At 37.6% G+C, this 16,645-nt stretch overlaps 2 protein-coding genes and 1 long non-coding RNA gene across 3 annotated transcripts in view; 2 read left to right on the top strand and 1 right to left on the bottom strand.

Annotated features, from left to right (window-relative positions):
• The window catches only part of fam53c (family with sequence similarity 53 member C), a 26,703-nt gene extending 15,590 nt beyond the window's left edge, over positions 1-11,113 (top strand). The window contains exon 5 of the mRNA NM_001111239.4: positions 9,355-11,113. Within this exon, the coding sequence (NP_001104709.1) occupies positions 9,355-9,627 (273 nt within the window). The 3' untranslated portion in view covers positions 9,628-11,113. The remainder of the gene's footprint in view (positions 1-9,354) is intronic.
• LOC141380016 (uncharacterized) overlaps positions 1-16,537 on the bottom strand; it is a 19,023-nt gene extending 2,486 nt beyond the window's left edge. The window contains exons 1-3 of the long non-coding RNA XR_015520495.1: positions 16,402-16,537; positions 14,573-14,906; positions 2,927-2,996 (exon numbers count right to left, since the gene is read on the bottom strand). This is a non-coding gene — a long non-coding RNA (uncharacterized LOC141380016). The remainder of the gene's footprint in view (positions 1-2,926; positions 2,997-14,572; positions 14,907-16,401) is intronic.
• timd4 (T cell immunoglobulin and mucin domain containing 4) overlaps positions 1-16,645 on the top strand; it is a 1,098,921-nt gene that overhangs the window by 182,734 nt on the left and 899,542 nt on the right. The window lies entirely within an intron of this gene.

Below are 16,645 nucleotides of genomic sequence, written 5' to 3'. Positions count from 1 at the left end.
GTTAATAAAACATCAGGTTACTGTGAGGTCGGGTTTAGGGTTGGGGTAGGACTAGACGATAATAAAACATTAGGTTACTTTGGAGATTGGGTTTAGGGTTGGGGTAGGTGTAGACGATAATAAAACATTAGGTTACTTTGAGACTGGGTTAGGGTTGGGGTAGGTGTAGACGATAATAAAACATTAGGTAACTTTGCAATTGGGTTGGGGTAGGTGTAGACGATAATAAAACATTAGGTTACTTTGAGATTGGGTTTAGGGTTGGGGTAGGACTAGACGATAATAAAACATTAGGTTACTTTGAGATTGGGTTTAGGGTTGGGGTAGGTGTAGATGATAATAAAACATTAGGTTACTTTGAGATTGGGTTTAGGGTTGGGGTAGGTGTAGACGTTAATAAAACATCAGGTTACTGTGAGGTCGGGTTTAGGGTTGGGGTAGGACTAGACGATAATAAAACATTAGGTAACTTTGCAATTGGGTTAGGGTTGGGGTAGGTGCAGACGATAATAAAACATTAGGTAACTTTGCAATTGGGTTAGGGTTGGGGTAGGTGTAGACGTTAATAAAACATTAGGTTACTTTGAGATTGGGTTTAGGGTTGGGGTAGGTGTAGACGATAATAAAACATTAGGTAACTTTGCAATTGGGTTGGGGTAGGTGCAGACGATAATAAAACATTAGGTTACTTTGAGATTGGGTTTAGGGTTGGGGTAGGTGTAGACGATAATAAAACATTAGGTTACTTTGAGATTGGGTTTAGGGTTGGGGTAGGTGTAGACGATAATAAAACATTAGGTTACTTTGAGACTGGGTTAGGGTTGGGGTAGGTGTAGATGGTAATAAAACATTAGGTTACTTTGAGATTGGGTTTAGGGTTGGGGTAGGTGTAGACGTTAATAAAACATCAGGTTACTGTGAGGTCGGGTTTAGGGTTGGGGTAGGACTAGACGATAATAAAACATTAGGTTACTTTGAGACTGGGTTTAGGGTTGGGGTAGGTGTAGACGATAATAAAACATTAGGTAACTTTGCAATTGGGTTAGGGTTGGGGTAGGTGTAGACGATAATAAAACATTAGGTTACTTTGAGATTGGGTTTAGGGTTGGGGTAGGTGTAGACGTTAATAAAACATCAGGTTACTGTGAGGTCGGGTTTAGGGTTGGTGTAGATGTTCATAAAACACAATAGATTGGATCTGTGTCATGACATGAAATAAATGAAAACTTCCATCTTATACAGGCTATTTGGAGCTTAAGTCCCACCCACTTGGAGCTGGCTCCGACCTCCGTTTATACCTTTCTCTTTTAGGGCGTACTCACACTATGTACAGTTCCCTTGAACCGGGCCGAAGCACGCTTGTCCCCCGTCCTATCTCCCACAACGGCCCGCACTAATATTACATTCGCGCATGAGCATGCTTGCGTCATCGATGATGTGCTGTTCAGTAAAAAGCGCTTTCGCTCAGCACTGTGGAGATTTCTTTAGTTATATCATTTTAATCGTTTGGGATGCTGTGACAGTCAAATATTTTGCTGAACAGATCAGCCAACTTTGACGCTCATAAACAATCATAAAAGTCCTTGTGCTGCAGGTATTAGGAGGTTTGCTAATGGTGCAGTCTTTAATAATCTACGACAGTTTGCATTTATTAAACATTAAGAATGATTAATAAACACCTATAAAGCAGTCCCTTAAATGTAACGTCTCGTCCTCAGTTTTGGGCTCAGGTGCACTTTGCACTCACACTACAAGCGTACCGTGCCAAAGTGAACCGCGCTTTGGCACACCTCTTCCAAACAGGCCAGGGCCAGCCAACTGAACCATGCCTGAGTCCGATTCAGAGCCATCACAAATCTCAAACGATCCGGGAAACGGGCCTGGGCATGGTTTGGATAACATAGTGTGAGTAGGCCCGTAGTCACTTAACTCTTTCTGAGCCATCAGCTAGATACCTTGTCAATTAAAAGATGACACTTCCCTGCCATTGATGTGTTTTAGGTGTGTTACAGAGCATGTTCTGAATAAGTTATGAAACTTCTGAGAGTGTAATATAAGATCAGAAATTGTCCATCACAAGTCAAAATTAAGTCATACAGATTTCCATTGGCCTCATTCTTTATCAGGGCTCTCCACAGTGAATAATACAAATAAAATGCTATTTTGTTTGTATAAAAGGAGAGGCTTGATTCTTTATTTTAATATACTGAAAATATTCTGAGGACAATCAAATTTAGGTGAAAATTTTAACAATGCTGGCAGTGGCTGGCAAACTAAGAAAGAAAGAAAAAACGCTTCTACGGAAAGAGTTAATTTGGAGACTTATCCCACCTTTTAGAGGAAAAAAGGGAAATTTCAAATGGAAAAATCTTACGTTTATCTTACGTTTTCATTGCTTTCTCAAAATTTAAACTTATTTCTCACAAGTTCATTTATTGAAATGTACCTTTGTTCTAAGAATTATGAGGTATAAACCATAGTTGATATATAATAACTATATAATATTGTATATGTAAAAATATAATCGTCTCAGAATTGCATATTGAGTTTTTAGCCTTTCTTGCAATTTTGTCTTCATTTCTTACAATTCCGTATCACATCTAAAAGTTTTTGCTACAAACTCACAATAATTACAAGAAGTGTAGTTTTGCTCCTTAAAATTGCATTTTTATATGCCGCCTTGCAATTTTGATTTTATGTCTTTTGTTTCATTTCAACTTTTAACTTTGTTTTCAGAATTAGATCAGAAAAAAGTCCTCACTGTTGTTACAAAATCAAGCTTTCCAGATGTTTACTCAATTTTAAGAAAGATCTCAATTGTTGAGATGTAAAGATTACTTTTTTTTGGAAAGTGTTATCTCATAGCGGAAACCATCTTCTATAATTACTTGGTTATTACAGCATTTCTTTCTCAAAAATAACTTACTTTGGAAGCAGGTTCCACTTGAAATGGCACATCTGTTAGGGATGCATTTCTGATGAGAAATAGGAGGCATCTGACATTATAAAAAGAAAAAAAAAGATTTGAGAAGAATTGACATTAAATGGCATGTAAAGTAGTTATTGTTAAAAATTTCTTGATTTAAGCAAGATTGATTCATTTCCCGTTCACAAACTCTGTTAAAACACGCTATTAAAATTTGTCTTTTTGATCCAATCCTAAGTAAACAACACTTTATACAGGTGTGATCTGGGTCAAAATAGTGTGGAGCTTGTCCTCTTTTGGTGACTTCAAAAATGATTTTGACCAGAAAACTTTTATAATGTGAAAGCCGATGCATTCTAACAGCCACAAAAGGCCAATTCCTCTATTTACAAACTGGCCTAATTGCTGATTTAAACATTAACAAGTTGGTTTAAGAGTGAAGAATTATAAAATGTTCTCCTGTCAGTCTTTATTCTAACATAAATCCACAGCATTCACTACTTGTATATAGTATACCAGTGTATTTGCATTCACATCCAAACTACATGAGTATATTTCACAATATTATATTGAAAAATTATCATCTTTTTTTTTTTAAACCATTTCAGTTTGAGAATGTAAAGATTTTAAAAGTTAAACACAAGCTAAATCTGTCCAATGATATGCTAGAAGAATTAGGATCCTCAAGTTAAATTTAAGACATTTACTAAATAGTTTACTATGTAGATTTCAGAGTAGTGTAGGGAAATGTGGGAATCTGTGATACCTTTGGTTTGAAAATTAACACTGGAGGGCCACTAAAATACCAATTTTTATTTATTTTTTTGCTTCTGTTAAGTTATACAGATGTTTTTTTTAATAAACTGATAAAGATTCTCGTCAAATTTGGCAAATTTGAGTAATCCAAACATCACACACATGAGTTTTGGGTCAAAAATGCTTTCCTGCTATAATTTACATGGTCGTATGAGTTGACTGAATGTAAACAGACTCCACAGTTGTTTCTTTATCTGTTCAGCTATACCGCATTGTTTTTTACCTGAGATTAACATGCATTCAAATGCAACACTTTGACACTTTTTGTTTAGATTTTGTCTTCTGTTGCTCTTCAATAACATTCAACCGCGTGAGTGTTGTTTACTTTACAAATGTGACCTAAAGTGATCTCTGAAAGTGGTCAAAATCTCATTTCAGACACATTAGCATTTTGGAGTTGACTTATGGCAAGAAAGTATCTTAATAGGAGTGGAATCTCATAATACACCCACACACTTCAAATATATTAATATTAAATGTGGGGGAAAATATCAACAGGGCATAGTATTACAATAGTATTTCTGCGGTGATACTGTGTCAGTACATGGACACCCATATTTGTATTTTAACAATGTTTTATTATACTATTTGGTTGAATATAAAATTCGATTTTGTTAGTCCACTACATGGTGGTTTTGAACAAGTTTTTTTTTCTTCTGGTGGGCAAGGTTACCTTCAGCATTCAGTTACTTAGTAAAATAAAGCCCACAACTTCCATACTAATAAAGTAGCTCCCAATTTAGTTACAAAATTGTCAACTTAAGCTGTGTTGATCTTCCTCTCAGACAGGTGTTTTACGTGCTGGTGAACCTAAACACTCCATACGTCATCATGTGACCATATATCATTGATATTGAGATTTGCCTTTTTTTTTTTTAATTATGTAAATATCTATACTTGTTTTATCATGGGCTGTATGATATGGCTCACCGATAGATGGCGGCATTTTGAAAAAATGCATACATCATTTCTGACATTCTGACTCGCCTTAATGGCCCAGTGCAAAAAAACAGCAACAACCTTTTCCCAGCTATAATTTAGACATTTCAAACAGCTATAATTAATACTCTGATGGGTGTTTTGAGCTGAAACTTTACAGACACATTCTGCGGACACAAAAGACTTAAAATAAATTTTCAAAAAAGGGGTAACTTATGTGCCCTTTAAAGATTTATGTAAATTTGGCAAGCTGAACACAATCTGTACTGTACAGGTGACACGGCACAGAGGAGATTGATTGACAGTGGTATACAGCCAATCAGGTCGCAGAACACAACGTGCTGTTAAAAAAAGCATGTCAAACTGCAAGAAAAAAAAATTTGCAAAACTGCAAGAGCGCGAAAGGTGAACCACGTTATAGCAAGAGACGACTGTAAATCAAATCAAAATAATATTGTAATGTGACACAGGTATCATGATTTAATATAGTATCATAAAAACAGTGCTGATTCTCACTCGTAAATGAGGGGCCGATCAAGCCACACACCTCACTGCTTTTTTTGTTAATGAGAAAAAGGAGTGTGCTGTGCTTATTATGTTGCTGGGCAACCACTGAATCAGCTGTGTATCCACTTGTTAAGTCGTGACTCGTGATGTATGGAATGCTGCTTCTTGGTCCAATCCGTTACTCAATTTAATTAATAAATTATTTGTTCACGACCACTTTTTATTTGAATTGTAAGGCTTGAAGCTTACGCTGCTATTCTGAACCAATAATCGGAAACAGGAAGCAGTTGAAGGATGGCGTGTTTAAATCCATTATTTATCTGACTCCATTGTAATTAATCTGACTCCATTAAAGTTGTCATCATCATTGATGAAGAGAAAGAATCTCTACGTCTTAAAGCAGGCAAAGTTGTTTATTAAGTTACAGGTTTAAATATACAGACATTAGAATTAAACAAACTAACATACTGTATAAAGAAATTAGCTGTAACATATGCACTGCAGAGCAACAAAGACAGTGAAACTGCCTTTGTTAGCATATGAGGCTACGCACTGGTGTGCGGGAGATGCAGAGTAAAAGTCATTCTCCCAGATCAACAGTTACCTTTCCCTATTATACCCCGAGCAAAGCATTCTCAAACATAAGTGAAAACCAACCCCCAAAACCAGTTGAACGTGAGAACAAAGTTAAAGAGATGAAGTGGGGGAGAAGTACATTAACATACTCTCCTCAGGCCATGACCCAACAATAGTAAATATATTGTAGATTGAAACACAATTAATCGATGTCTCTGTTGATTTCATCACTACAACACTGAAGTCATAAACTGTCAAATGACACCAAACATGACAAAGTTATCTGAAAGAAGAACACGAGCAGATGAATTGTGTATGGTGAAGAGCACATGGTTACTGTAAGCAAATGGCAGAGATGTGTATCGGAGCTGTGAGGAACTCTGCCTCACCAGGAGGACCCATCCCATGCTTGGAATGTCTCAGTAGTCCTTCATTAGCATAGAAGGAAATATATATCATATTTTCTCAGCTTACAGCATCACACATCAAAGTGAATTTTATGTAAAATTTAGGAGTACACAACAGTCTCTGGACTTGCTGCATCACAGACACAGGTTTATATATATATATATATATATATATATATATATATATATATATATATATATATATATATATATATATATTTATATATATATATATTTATATTTATATATTTATATTTATATTTATATATTTATATTTATATTTATATATTTATATTTATATTTATATATATATATATATATATATATATATATATATATATATATATATATATATATATATATATATATATATATATATATATATATATATATATATATGAATTGCGATCGTGATTTTCGAAAGTATTACATAACCTGAGCCTAAACCATTCAGAAACTGAATACCATATATGCAACCTTAGGCTCGCCGTCAACTGTTTGTCTTGTTTGTATCAGAGATCTGTGCAGGACGCTCTCTCTCATTCACAAACGTGCGCACACACACATACACACACACAGAGAGAGAGAGAGAGATGCACAGCACTACACTGTCTCTCATTCTCTCTCACACACACACACACACACACACACACACACACACACACACACACACATACACACACAAATAAACAGCATCCAAGTGGGTGCGCGCTAGTGGTGGGCAACGCGAGGCTTTGTGAAACACTGAAACAGTCGAAGCAACTGTGTCGAAGCTTCGAAACGTTTCGAAACACCACTCTACGGTGCCACCTAGTGGTCATTTTATTAGTATTACACTGAAACAGCTTCAGCAAAGAACTGTTGAGCAAATTGAGGTATGAAACCCCACTTTGTAGCAATGAATCCAAAAGTGGTTCAGTCGAGTGGTTAGAGTTCATGATCACCATCCGGAGATAGTAGGTTCGAATCCAGGCTGATACAATTATTTTTGAAATACTTTAATACCAGTTGGTAATGCTTTGTTTTTGTATCCTTTTGTTTCAACATTGCTCTAACATCCAAATAAACACCTTGTAAATAAATTAGTATTGTTTTGGTCATAAAACAGGGTTGTTGCTAGATCAGATAAAGTTGTGTCCAGAAGTTAACAATAATTATTTATATTATTAATTACATGTCCCATTGTATTTTATTAACGTCTATCCAAAACCTAAACCCATCACTGTACTGTAAAAATATTAATTATTGTTTTACAGTGTTACAAAAATAATGCTAAATTGATGGTGTATCTGCAGCTGTATACTATCAAGACTACACCATAAAACAGTAACATGATTAAAATACATAAAATGATGATTTTGGTGTTTTTATACTAGTCGGGATTTGAACCCAAAATTAACTTGAAACAGTTACAACGTGCACACGCACGGCCCACTACGCCATATGAGATGGAAAAGTAAAATTGACCATGTTAGTCAAATCCAGATTCTCCAGGTTTCTAAACGCTTCTGAAATTATCAATGCGTTGAATCGCTGTTGTCACGTGACCAGGTGTTTTGAAACACTTTAGTCACGTGACCTGGGGGTTTCGGATCATGCTTCGGTGCAGTGTTTCGAAACACTGTTCGAAACACAAGTCAGTTTCACGGCTGCCATCCCTAGTGCGCGCATGCTCGGGAGTGATATTGTAGAGATGCACAATTTATCGTTAAAAGATCGCGATCTCGATTCGACTCCCTAGACGATCTTAATCCAGCATTTCTACGATTCTGTCAATCACATTTTCAAGTTCAGGAGAAAAGAAAAGGCGGCAGCACGAGTCTTTTCACATACGTTGCTCAGTGACATTGACACCTCCAAATGATGTTGAATGAGTCACATAATGTCTTTATAAGGTATAATTCACCTAAAAATGTCATTTTTGTCTTCATATAATGATGTTTTCGTTGCTGGGAAATCACACGTGACGAGCTGCTGACCGTGAGCTGTTATCACAGAGAGGGCGCGCGCGTCTACTTTAGTGAACAGAACCTGCATACAGTATGTCGCGAGTAACAGGTAATACAGTTGTAAATAATATTGAGTTTGTGGCACAGAGGGATCGTTTGGGAGCCGCGCGCGGAGGATGAACAAGCACTTAGCAGTCAGAATGAAACCGAAAGTGTGCACTTCATTTAAATTAACATATCGCATTTTAGAGTTATGATTACGACAAGCATTTGATATGTTTTTTTTTTTTCATTTATAGCGAACCCACAGTTGTTCATGAAAATAAATGTTTACAGTGTCAGTACACCTACTCTAGCCTATATATTGTTGAATATAATCTGATAATTTCAAATGTCTGATTTTACCAGTGAATAAAATTGTCTAATATGACTGATTGCAAGCATATATCTCAAACCTAATAATTCAACATCATAATTATTATAAGTAGAATAGAATTATTTATAAAAACCTGTAGACCTACACATAATATTATTATCGATGTTGTGCCATATGTTTGTTTTTACCATACCTTTATTTTACACATACAGAATCGTGAGAAAATCGTGATCTTTATTTTGAGCAAAAAAAATCGCGATTCTCATTTTAGCCAGAATCGTGCAGCTCTATGATATTTTTAGACCGCGCGCCCGCTCCTTTTCAAATTACACCAGAGTTACCGACTGCTTCCGCGCTTATACATATGCAAGAAATCTGGAGGACTCCTGCGGTACAGCAGTGGGATATACCGTATTACCATATTACTGGCCAAGCCTGATATGGACTTGGGATCTGTGACGTCACCTATAGGCTTCACAAGAGCACAAATGAAGCTACAAGTGGGTGTAGCCAACTGTTGCCATTTTGTTTGCGTGTCATTACCCCGATCAGGGTTAACCAAAAAAGAGCAAAGAGGCGGAGAGTGAGCGGAGCTACAGATGCCTGCTAGCAATTTGCTTAGTTTTTTCTTTGTGCTCTAATATGGAACCAGGCCTAGTGGAATTTCGATGAATTGCAGCCTCAGCTACTTCCGTATTAGCATCACAAAGGAGAGCTGGATGTGGCCGCTTGGTTCTGTATGATCGAGGCCAAATATGTTCCAAATAGAAGCGAGAATAAGCTTTATTAAATTCTTCCTCCACCTGTTTGTTGTCAGCAAACGTATGTGACATTGTGTTTATCTCATTTCATTTTCAGACCCGAAGCACAGACCCTCTCAGTTATCTGGAGCGTGGTAGACTGGCCTGCGGGGGGGACGTCTGCATGGGCCTGGAGCCTTTTTTTGGAGACTTCAGAGGTTCATGTTCACCAGCTGAAGGCTTGGGTAGGACGAGTATTGGCCCGTTGAGTGAAAGCGACGAGGAGGAGGAAAGAGAAGAGGAGGACCCAGAGGAGCGCGACGGGGGACAAACGAGCGTTTTCGAAAGGGATTGTACCGAATTGGATATCACCCTCATCGAGGAGAACTGAAAGCAATCCGGGGAAGATCTCCTTTCCCCACCCTCAGCTCCACCGCCAGCATTCAGCTCTCTCTGCACCACCTGCTACGTTACACTGGCAGGCCTCTCAGGAACCTCCACACGAGGCGCGCGGGCGCATAGACGACCCGTTAATGAAGACATGCCGACTACTATCATATGCAGACAGTCCCAGACGCTGACCCATCAACATTGTACATTCCAGAATGAGTTGCTGAGAGACATTCTGAAGGATGCAAATGTTTCGAGTTTTGTGTGTATCGGACGTCCTGTTAGAACTTATCTTCAAACTGACAGTGGAAACTGGAGGCGAATGGCTTCCCGCTTCTTTCTTTTCTCGTCTTTCCTCTTGACTTGTTTTTGATAGTAAGAATAGACTTTCTTGGATGACGGTTATAAATATCAGTGTTTTTTTTTTGTTCTGTTGAAATATAAAAGGGCAGTATGACATAGCAGTATTTACTCTGCAGACCTTTATACTTCCTGACGAAGGTCCATCTAATTCAACATAAGCCTTAAGATGCCTGTTTTTTTTCTTCCTCTTAATCAAAAAATTCCTCAAGGAAATGAATTGTGTACTGTAGCTGTTGTTCAGTTTTTTTTTCTTCTGCAGTCTCTCTCTCTCTATCTCTCTCTTTTTTTATCTGTACAATGCATTCCTCTGAAATTGAAATGTGTATACATTTATAAATGCACTGTATTTGGGACATTTAGAGCGAATCAATGAAAGCAACCACTGTATTCTGAAGGCACATTGTTATACTGTATTGTACAGCAAGTATTTGTTCAAATAAGTTGTGTAAAGATGGTAGCTTGAAGGTTGGAGGCAGGCTATTTCTGTCGTTTAGAGATTTTTTTTTTATTGTATGTGTGATAAATTCAGACTCAGTTTATGTACAAATAAAGTTTATTTGAAATTACAGCAGGCTGAAATGTGAACACGGATAAGGGTTGTAAAGCCGCGGTCACACTGCACTTTTCTCCCCATAGACCTCAATTCATACGCACACAAATGTGTCACACCGGTAACACAAGTTTGTGCTACAAGTTTCACAGTTTGCTGTGATGCAAAGTTCAAGCTTAGTGAACTGTGACCTGCGAAAACGCATCAATTGACTGCGTGAGACTACTCGAGGATCAAAACATGACCTCTCTGGACAGAAATTTAAAAATATGGAGCAATCGCTCGCTTTTTAAATGTCTATCTTCTGTAATGACAGGATGACAGTAGTGTTTCCGTATGACAGGATTTCGCAACCTCAAACTCTAGTGTGACCACAGCTTAAAACTGCTAAAATTGGCATAATTTTCTTTTTTTTCTATAATTATTGACCTTTGCTGTTTATTTTGCAAATTCACATCAAGACAACCAATTCTGTTCACCATCATGCCGATTTTGAGTGTAGATTTGCAAAAGTAATGAACAAATTCAAATGAATATAATTCTGGAATGCTTCTGAATATAATATTCTTGTTTTAAAGAGTAGTCTTTCAAGTTTCTTGAATGGTTGGCTACGTCTTACAAATATATGTATATAATATGTATACACATGCACATTTAGTTCACCCTAAAAATTATATAAAATAAGAGACTAAGGGTCATAGGGCAGGGGCATAGTGACGGAGGATATGTCCGCCTCACTTTTAGAGACCGCCCATTTAGGCCCAATCCCAATTCTATTTTTGTACCCCTACCCCTTCCCCTTGGCTCTTGAAACTGAGTGTGAGGGGGAAAGGCTTAAAAAATTTACCCCGAAGAATTGGAACAACACTACAGCACCTGCAGACGTCATCATCATATGTCATCACAATCTCTTGCTTCATATGAGATAAGACGATGGTGACTGCTGTAGTTATTCCAGTTGTGTTATTTATCTTCAGGAAATCACTGAAGTCATATATTATGTTTTCATAACAATATAATATGGCAATAAGATCATAACCCTACTGTGCATTTGACACAGTGGCCATATTCATCTATGTAAACACACCAAAATAACTCTTAACATTATAGAAGACACCATGAAAAGCTCATTTCTCACAGGGTATTTGAGTGTCACAGTGTCAGAATTTTGTGGGACTGCTATACAGGATTATGATTATGGATTACAGATCACAAAATTTAGGTCTTTATTTTAGTGTTTTTTTTTAAGCATTACGGTTAAACACAAACACGGTTATAAATATAATAAACATGTTTGTTGTAAAAATACGTAATAATGACAAAAAATACTAATTCGTGGATCTCCTTACTTCTGGGTGTAGCGATCTGCCTTTGTGGCTGGTGTATTCTTGAAAATTGTCTTACCCCTTGGTTTCGAGTGTGGTCCTGAAAAATCTTTGTCCGAAGGGCTATTCACCCCTTCCACTACGCCTTCAAGCTAAAGAGAATTGGGACACCCCTAACCCCTTGACGTGAACATGCAAAAGGAGGGGTAAGGGGAAGGGCTAAGGGGTAGAATTGGGATTGGGCCTTAGAAACAGGAGATTAATTATTATATGAACGTAAACTTTTGGATCTCATACAGTTCAATTCAATTCAGCTTTATTTGTATAGCGCTTTTACAATGTAGATTGTGTCAAAGCAGCTTCACATAAATACAGCTGTCCCCCCACTTTTAAAAGAGTGTGAGCTGCTATACCAACAAAAGCCACTAAGTGATATTTATGGTGAGTTGATGACTCCTAAGGGACACTTTCACTCCGTTCCATTTGGAAGGGATTATTTCTATGCCCCACTCCCTTAGAGCGTTTTACTCACTGGAGTCACAGCTTTGAAGGGATTAGGGCATAGGGATGAGCCCTTCCAAATGGAACATCGAGGCCAAAGGGTACTCCCAAGTGCTTAGTTTTGAGAACTTCGGTTTGGAACACTTCAAAATAGTGGCCATTATTGTTTTCACTCTGAAGTGCTCTTTGAGGGTGATATATCCCATTTGAAACACTCCATAGTTTACCACTTGACCTCAAACCACAATAATAGTTAATTCATTTCAATTTAAAACATTGTGTTCAAGATGTCAAATATTTCAAGTATTTGTGTGTTAATTGGCTTTTCATAGCAAAGGGGTCTAATGTATCAACGCTGCGTAAACAAAGGTTTCACGCTCACATTTGGATTTACTAACCATGGAATTAACGTGAGTGTGCATTGGTCCGTGCCAACTTCATGTCTGGCGTACGTGTATTTCTTGTGTGTGTTTGTTTCATTTCCATTGGCCACTCCTAGAGGCAATAATGTTAAGTTGCACACTACAGAGAATCGTACCAACACTTGTGAAAAACATTGCTGTTCATTTATAATTAATAAAATTAGCTAATTGACACTTTTTTTTTTTTTTAGCAATTATGTGATTTAGAACATATAAATGCATTCGCAAATGGCAATGTTGGCCTAATTAGAGGACATTGTCAATGGTTGAAAACAAAGGGAAGCGTTTTTCAGAGATCACATTGATTTTCTGGCCCACGATGATGACCGTTTCAGATTTTCAAGACCTATACTCTAGAAGCTCTGCTGAGTTGGGTTCAAATTTGGAAAGAAAGACAGCAAGGAGGCTCCAAGGTGGCAGGGTGGGCAATGGGTCGGTTCTTGGTGAGTGATGTATTTAAAGATATTATTCGGCAGTTTCACTTTAACTCATGAACATTTCATTCATGCCCTCTAGACATACTGGGGTATTAGATGCAAATAAGCAGTAAGGACTGGTAAGAGTTATAAAATTTAATAACGCACGCCGAGTGGAAAGAAAAAAAACTTCTGCATTTTGTGATCTTGGCGAGAAATATGGCTTAAAGTCTACATGATGGCAATAGTTTGATTGTGATGTTTACTTCAATAATGCCACTAATATATGCATACTCCTGCATCTTTACATCGGACCATTTCTTTTTTTAATTCACTCAGTGCGATGTTCAGACACCACGAAATGTTTTAGTATTATTTCAACGCAAGTCTTCGTACATGAGGCCCCTGGTGTTTCTCATACTTTTTACCTCCAGATCACCTTTAAGAGTTGGTGAATTTGCAGCGATGAGACAACCAAAGGAAGAGGGAAACCCCCAAACCACTCATTCTTGTCTTTCTCTTTCTCGTTTCTCTCGCCACAAGCGTCTCATCAGGACGAGGATGGAGCTCCACCTTGTGGTCGGTGGGTGACTATAAATAAATATAGCTGAAAAGCACTTTATTTGTTTTTTTTAATGCCAAAAAATAAATAATTTTTTATTATTAAATGGTTTAAAAATGTCATCAAGAATTTACAGACTAAATAAAAAATATGTATATTTTACTGAAACACATAATGTTGACTATAAATCGTAAATTGAGAATTTTTTCAATGCTCTAAACAAGTTGAACATTGGGTTCTTCAGCCGAAACCCTTATTTATCAGGGTTTGTTAAAACCACATTATTTGCATGTTAAAGAGATAGTTAACTCCAAGATTTAAGCTGTCAAAATTCATACTTCGAGATTATCTGCCTTTCATAATGTGCTTTTTGGTCTAATGTAAAGAAAAGAACCCTCATAGATTTCTTCAGTTCTACCACACTTTATCAGTCTGTGTCTGTAGACTGCAGTAGTAATGCATTAAAGGCTGTTTTCTCAAAATGGGTCATAAATCTCCACTTCAGCATCACTCACATTACCAAACGTTTTATTCACATCTATATTCTGAAGGCTTATATTTAATATAATACCTTTGCATCTCTTTTAATAAAAAAATTTGAGTAACACTTTACAATAACAGTTCATGAGTAATGACTTGTTAATATATAAAGTAAACATTCATTTATTATAAACTAATGATGGGTTAATACATGCACTAATTTTGAACTAACTTTAACGACAATGTGAGTCACATGAGTTGATGTGTGAATAACAGAGACCTTTACTTGTTAGTACATGGTTGTTTGTTAATTATTGTAATAATTACCACATTAGGCGACACGGTGGCGCAGTAGGTAGTGCTGTCGCCTCGCAGCAAGAAGGTCGCTGGTTCGAGCCTTAGCTGGGTCAGTTGACATTTCTGTGTGGAGTTTGTATGTTCTCTCTGTGTACGCGTGGGTTTCCTTTGTATGCTCCGGTGTCCCTTACAAGTCCAAAGACATGCAGTACAGGTGAATTGGGTAGGCTAAAATTGTCTGTAGTGTTTTTTTTTTTCGTTTGAATATATGTTTGTTTCCCAGTGATGGGTTGCAGCTGGAAGGGCATCCACTGCGTAAAACATATGCTGGATAAGTTGGCGGTTCATTCCGCTGTGGTGACCCCTGATTAATAAAGGAAAAGAAAATGGATGAATGACCACATTAGTTTCTGCTTAATTTAACTATCATGAACTCATTATATGCTAATGTAGAATTATATCATGACTTTACTTGGAGGGGCACATCATCATTAACCTATTTTTAATGCCCCATTCACACGGGGCATCAGCGTCAACATTTCCCATTCACTTTGAATGGGTTACGTCAGGCGTTGCCGAACTGCATTGTGGATCCACCTGCGCCGCTTCAGTAGCGTTGCTCGCTGCAGTAGTTGGGACTTTCCCAACTTTTACAGCATCAGCCAATCCTCAGCCAGTAGCCGATTGCTGACTAATTTCATTGGCTGGCATTGCTATGACGATCGCGTCTGCTCCAACTTTAGACACGCCCTCTGTCAAGCGTTGATGCTGAAGCCCCGTGTGAATGGGGCGGAACTCTTCATGATCTCTTTATGCACATCCTTGTAGTTCGTTTACACTGAATAACAATAGAAAAGGGTTCTGTCAACATCAACATGAACACTGTAAACACAAAAGTAGTCAAGGATGAGTTAATGGTGATGTGCCCCTCCAAGTAAAGTCATGACATACACATACATTAACAGCTCATAAGTTCATGATGCATCTATTTATGCGTGAATAGCGAGATTTATTCATGCGTGCCGCGTCTGGTGTGAACACAACATTCAAGTTTAGGCCGCAATGTTACGCTGCACTGTTTAGAGTTCACACGCCATGTTGTTTCGAGTCTATGTCACACTGTTTCAAGTTAACTATATGCTGTTTTGAGTCTACGCCATGCTGTTTTGAGTCTACGTCATGCTGTTTCAATATGCCACTCTGTTTCAAGTTTACACCAAGGCCACGCTGTTTCAAGTTTAAGCCGCGCTGTTTAGTTTACGCCATGCTGTTTTGAGTCTATGTCAGGCTGTTTTGAGGCCATGTCACGCTGTTTCACGTCTACATCACGCTGTTTCGAGTCTGACACACTGTTTCGAATTTACGCCAAGGCCATGCTGTTTCAACTGTACATCACGCTGTTTCGAGTCTATGCAACTATTTCGAGTCAATGTAACACTGTTTTCAGTTTACGTAAAGGCTTTGCTGTTTCAAGTTTACGCCGCGCTGTTTAAAGTTTATGCCACACACTGTTTCATGTTTATGGTTACATTTTGCTTAAACTCAAATGTTACTTAATACACTGATTAACAACATGTACTAACAAGTAATTAAAGCAGACGTTATTCACAAATGAACTCACGTGACTCATGTTGTAATTAAAGTTAGTTCATGATTAGGACATGTCTTAACTCGTTAATTCATAATAAAGTAATGATTGGTTTACATATTCATATATAATTATTCATTTACTGTTATTGTAAAGTGTTACCAATTTTTGTGTTAGAAATGGATGGAAATTAGCACATATTAAATTAAACAGAGCACCACTGACATATTTAAACAAAGTATAGAACATTTTAAATGTAATCTCGTTGCACCTGCATTGTCTCGCCCATAGACTGTAAATAAAAGGTCTTGCCCGTAGGGTCTTGACCACATTTGTCCCCGCTCACCTTCCATACCCTCGGATTTTTTTATCCTGCTGCCATCGTTCCATTTACGGAAAATAACGACAGCTTCCGATTGGCTGTTTGGATTGTAGTCCCGCATCCTTCGCTTCTGCTTCCGGTTAGCAATGGAGGTTACAAGCAGTATTGCATTTCTGTCTTTCTCGCACATTTT

This window comes from Danio rerio, chromosome 21, assembly GCF_052040795.2.
Source record: "Danio rerio strain M-AB ecotype USA chromosome 21, GRCz13ab, whole genome shotgun sequence".
Lineage (NCBI taxonomy): Eukaryota > Metazoa > Chordata > Actinopteri > Cypriniformes > Danionidae > Danio > Danio rerio.
Note: the sequence above shows the minus strand (reverse complement) of the source record. Positions and strands in the feature narration are given on the sequence as shown.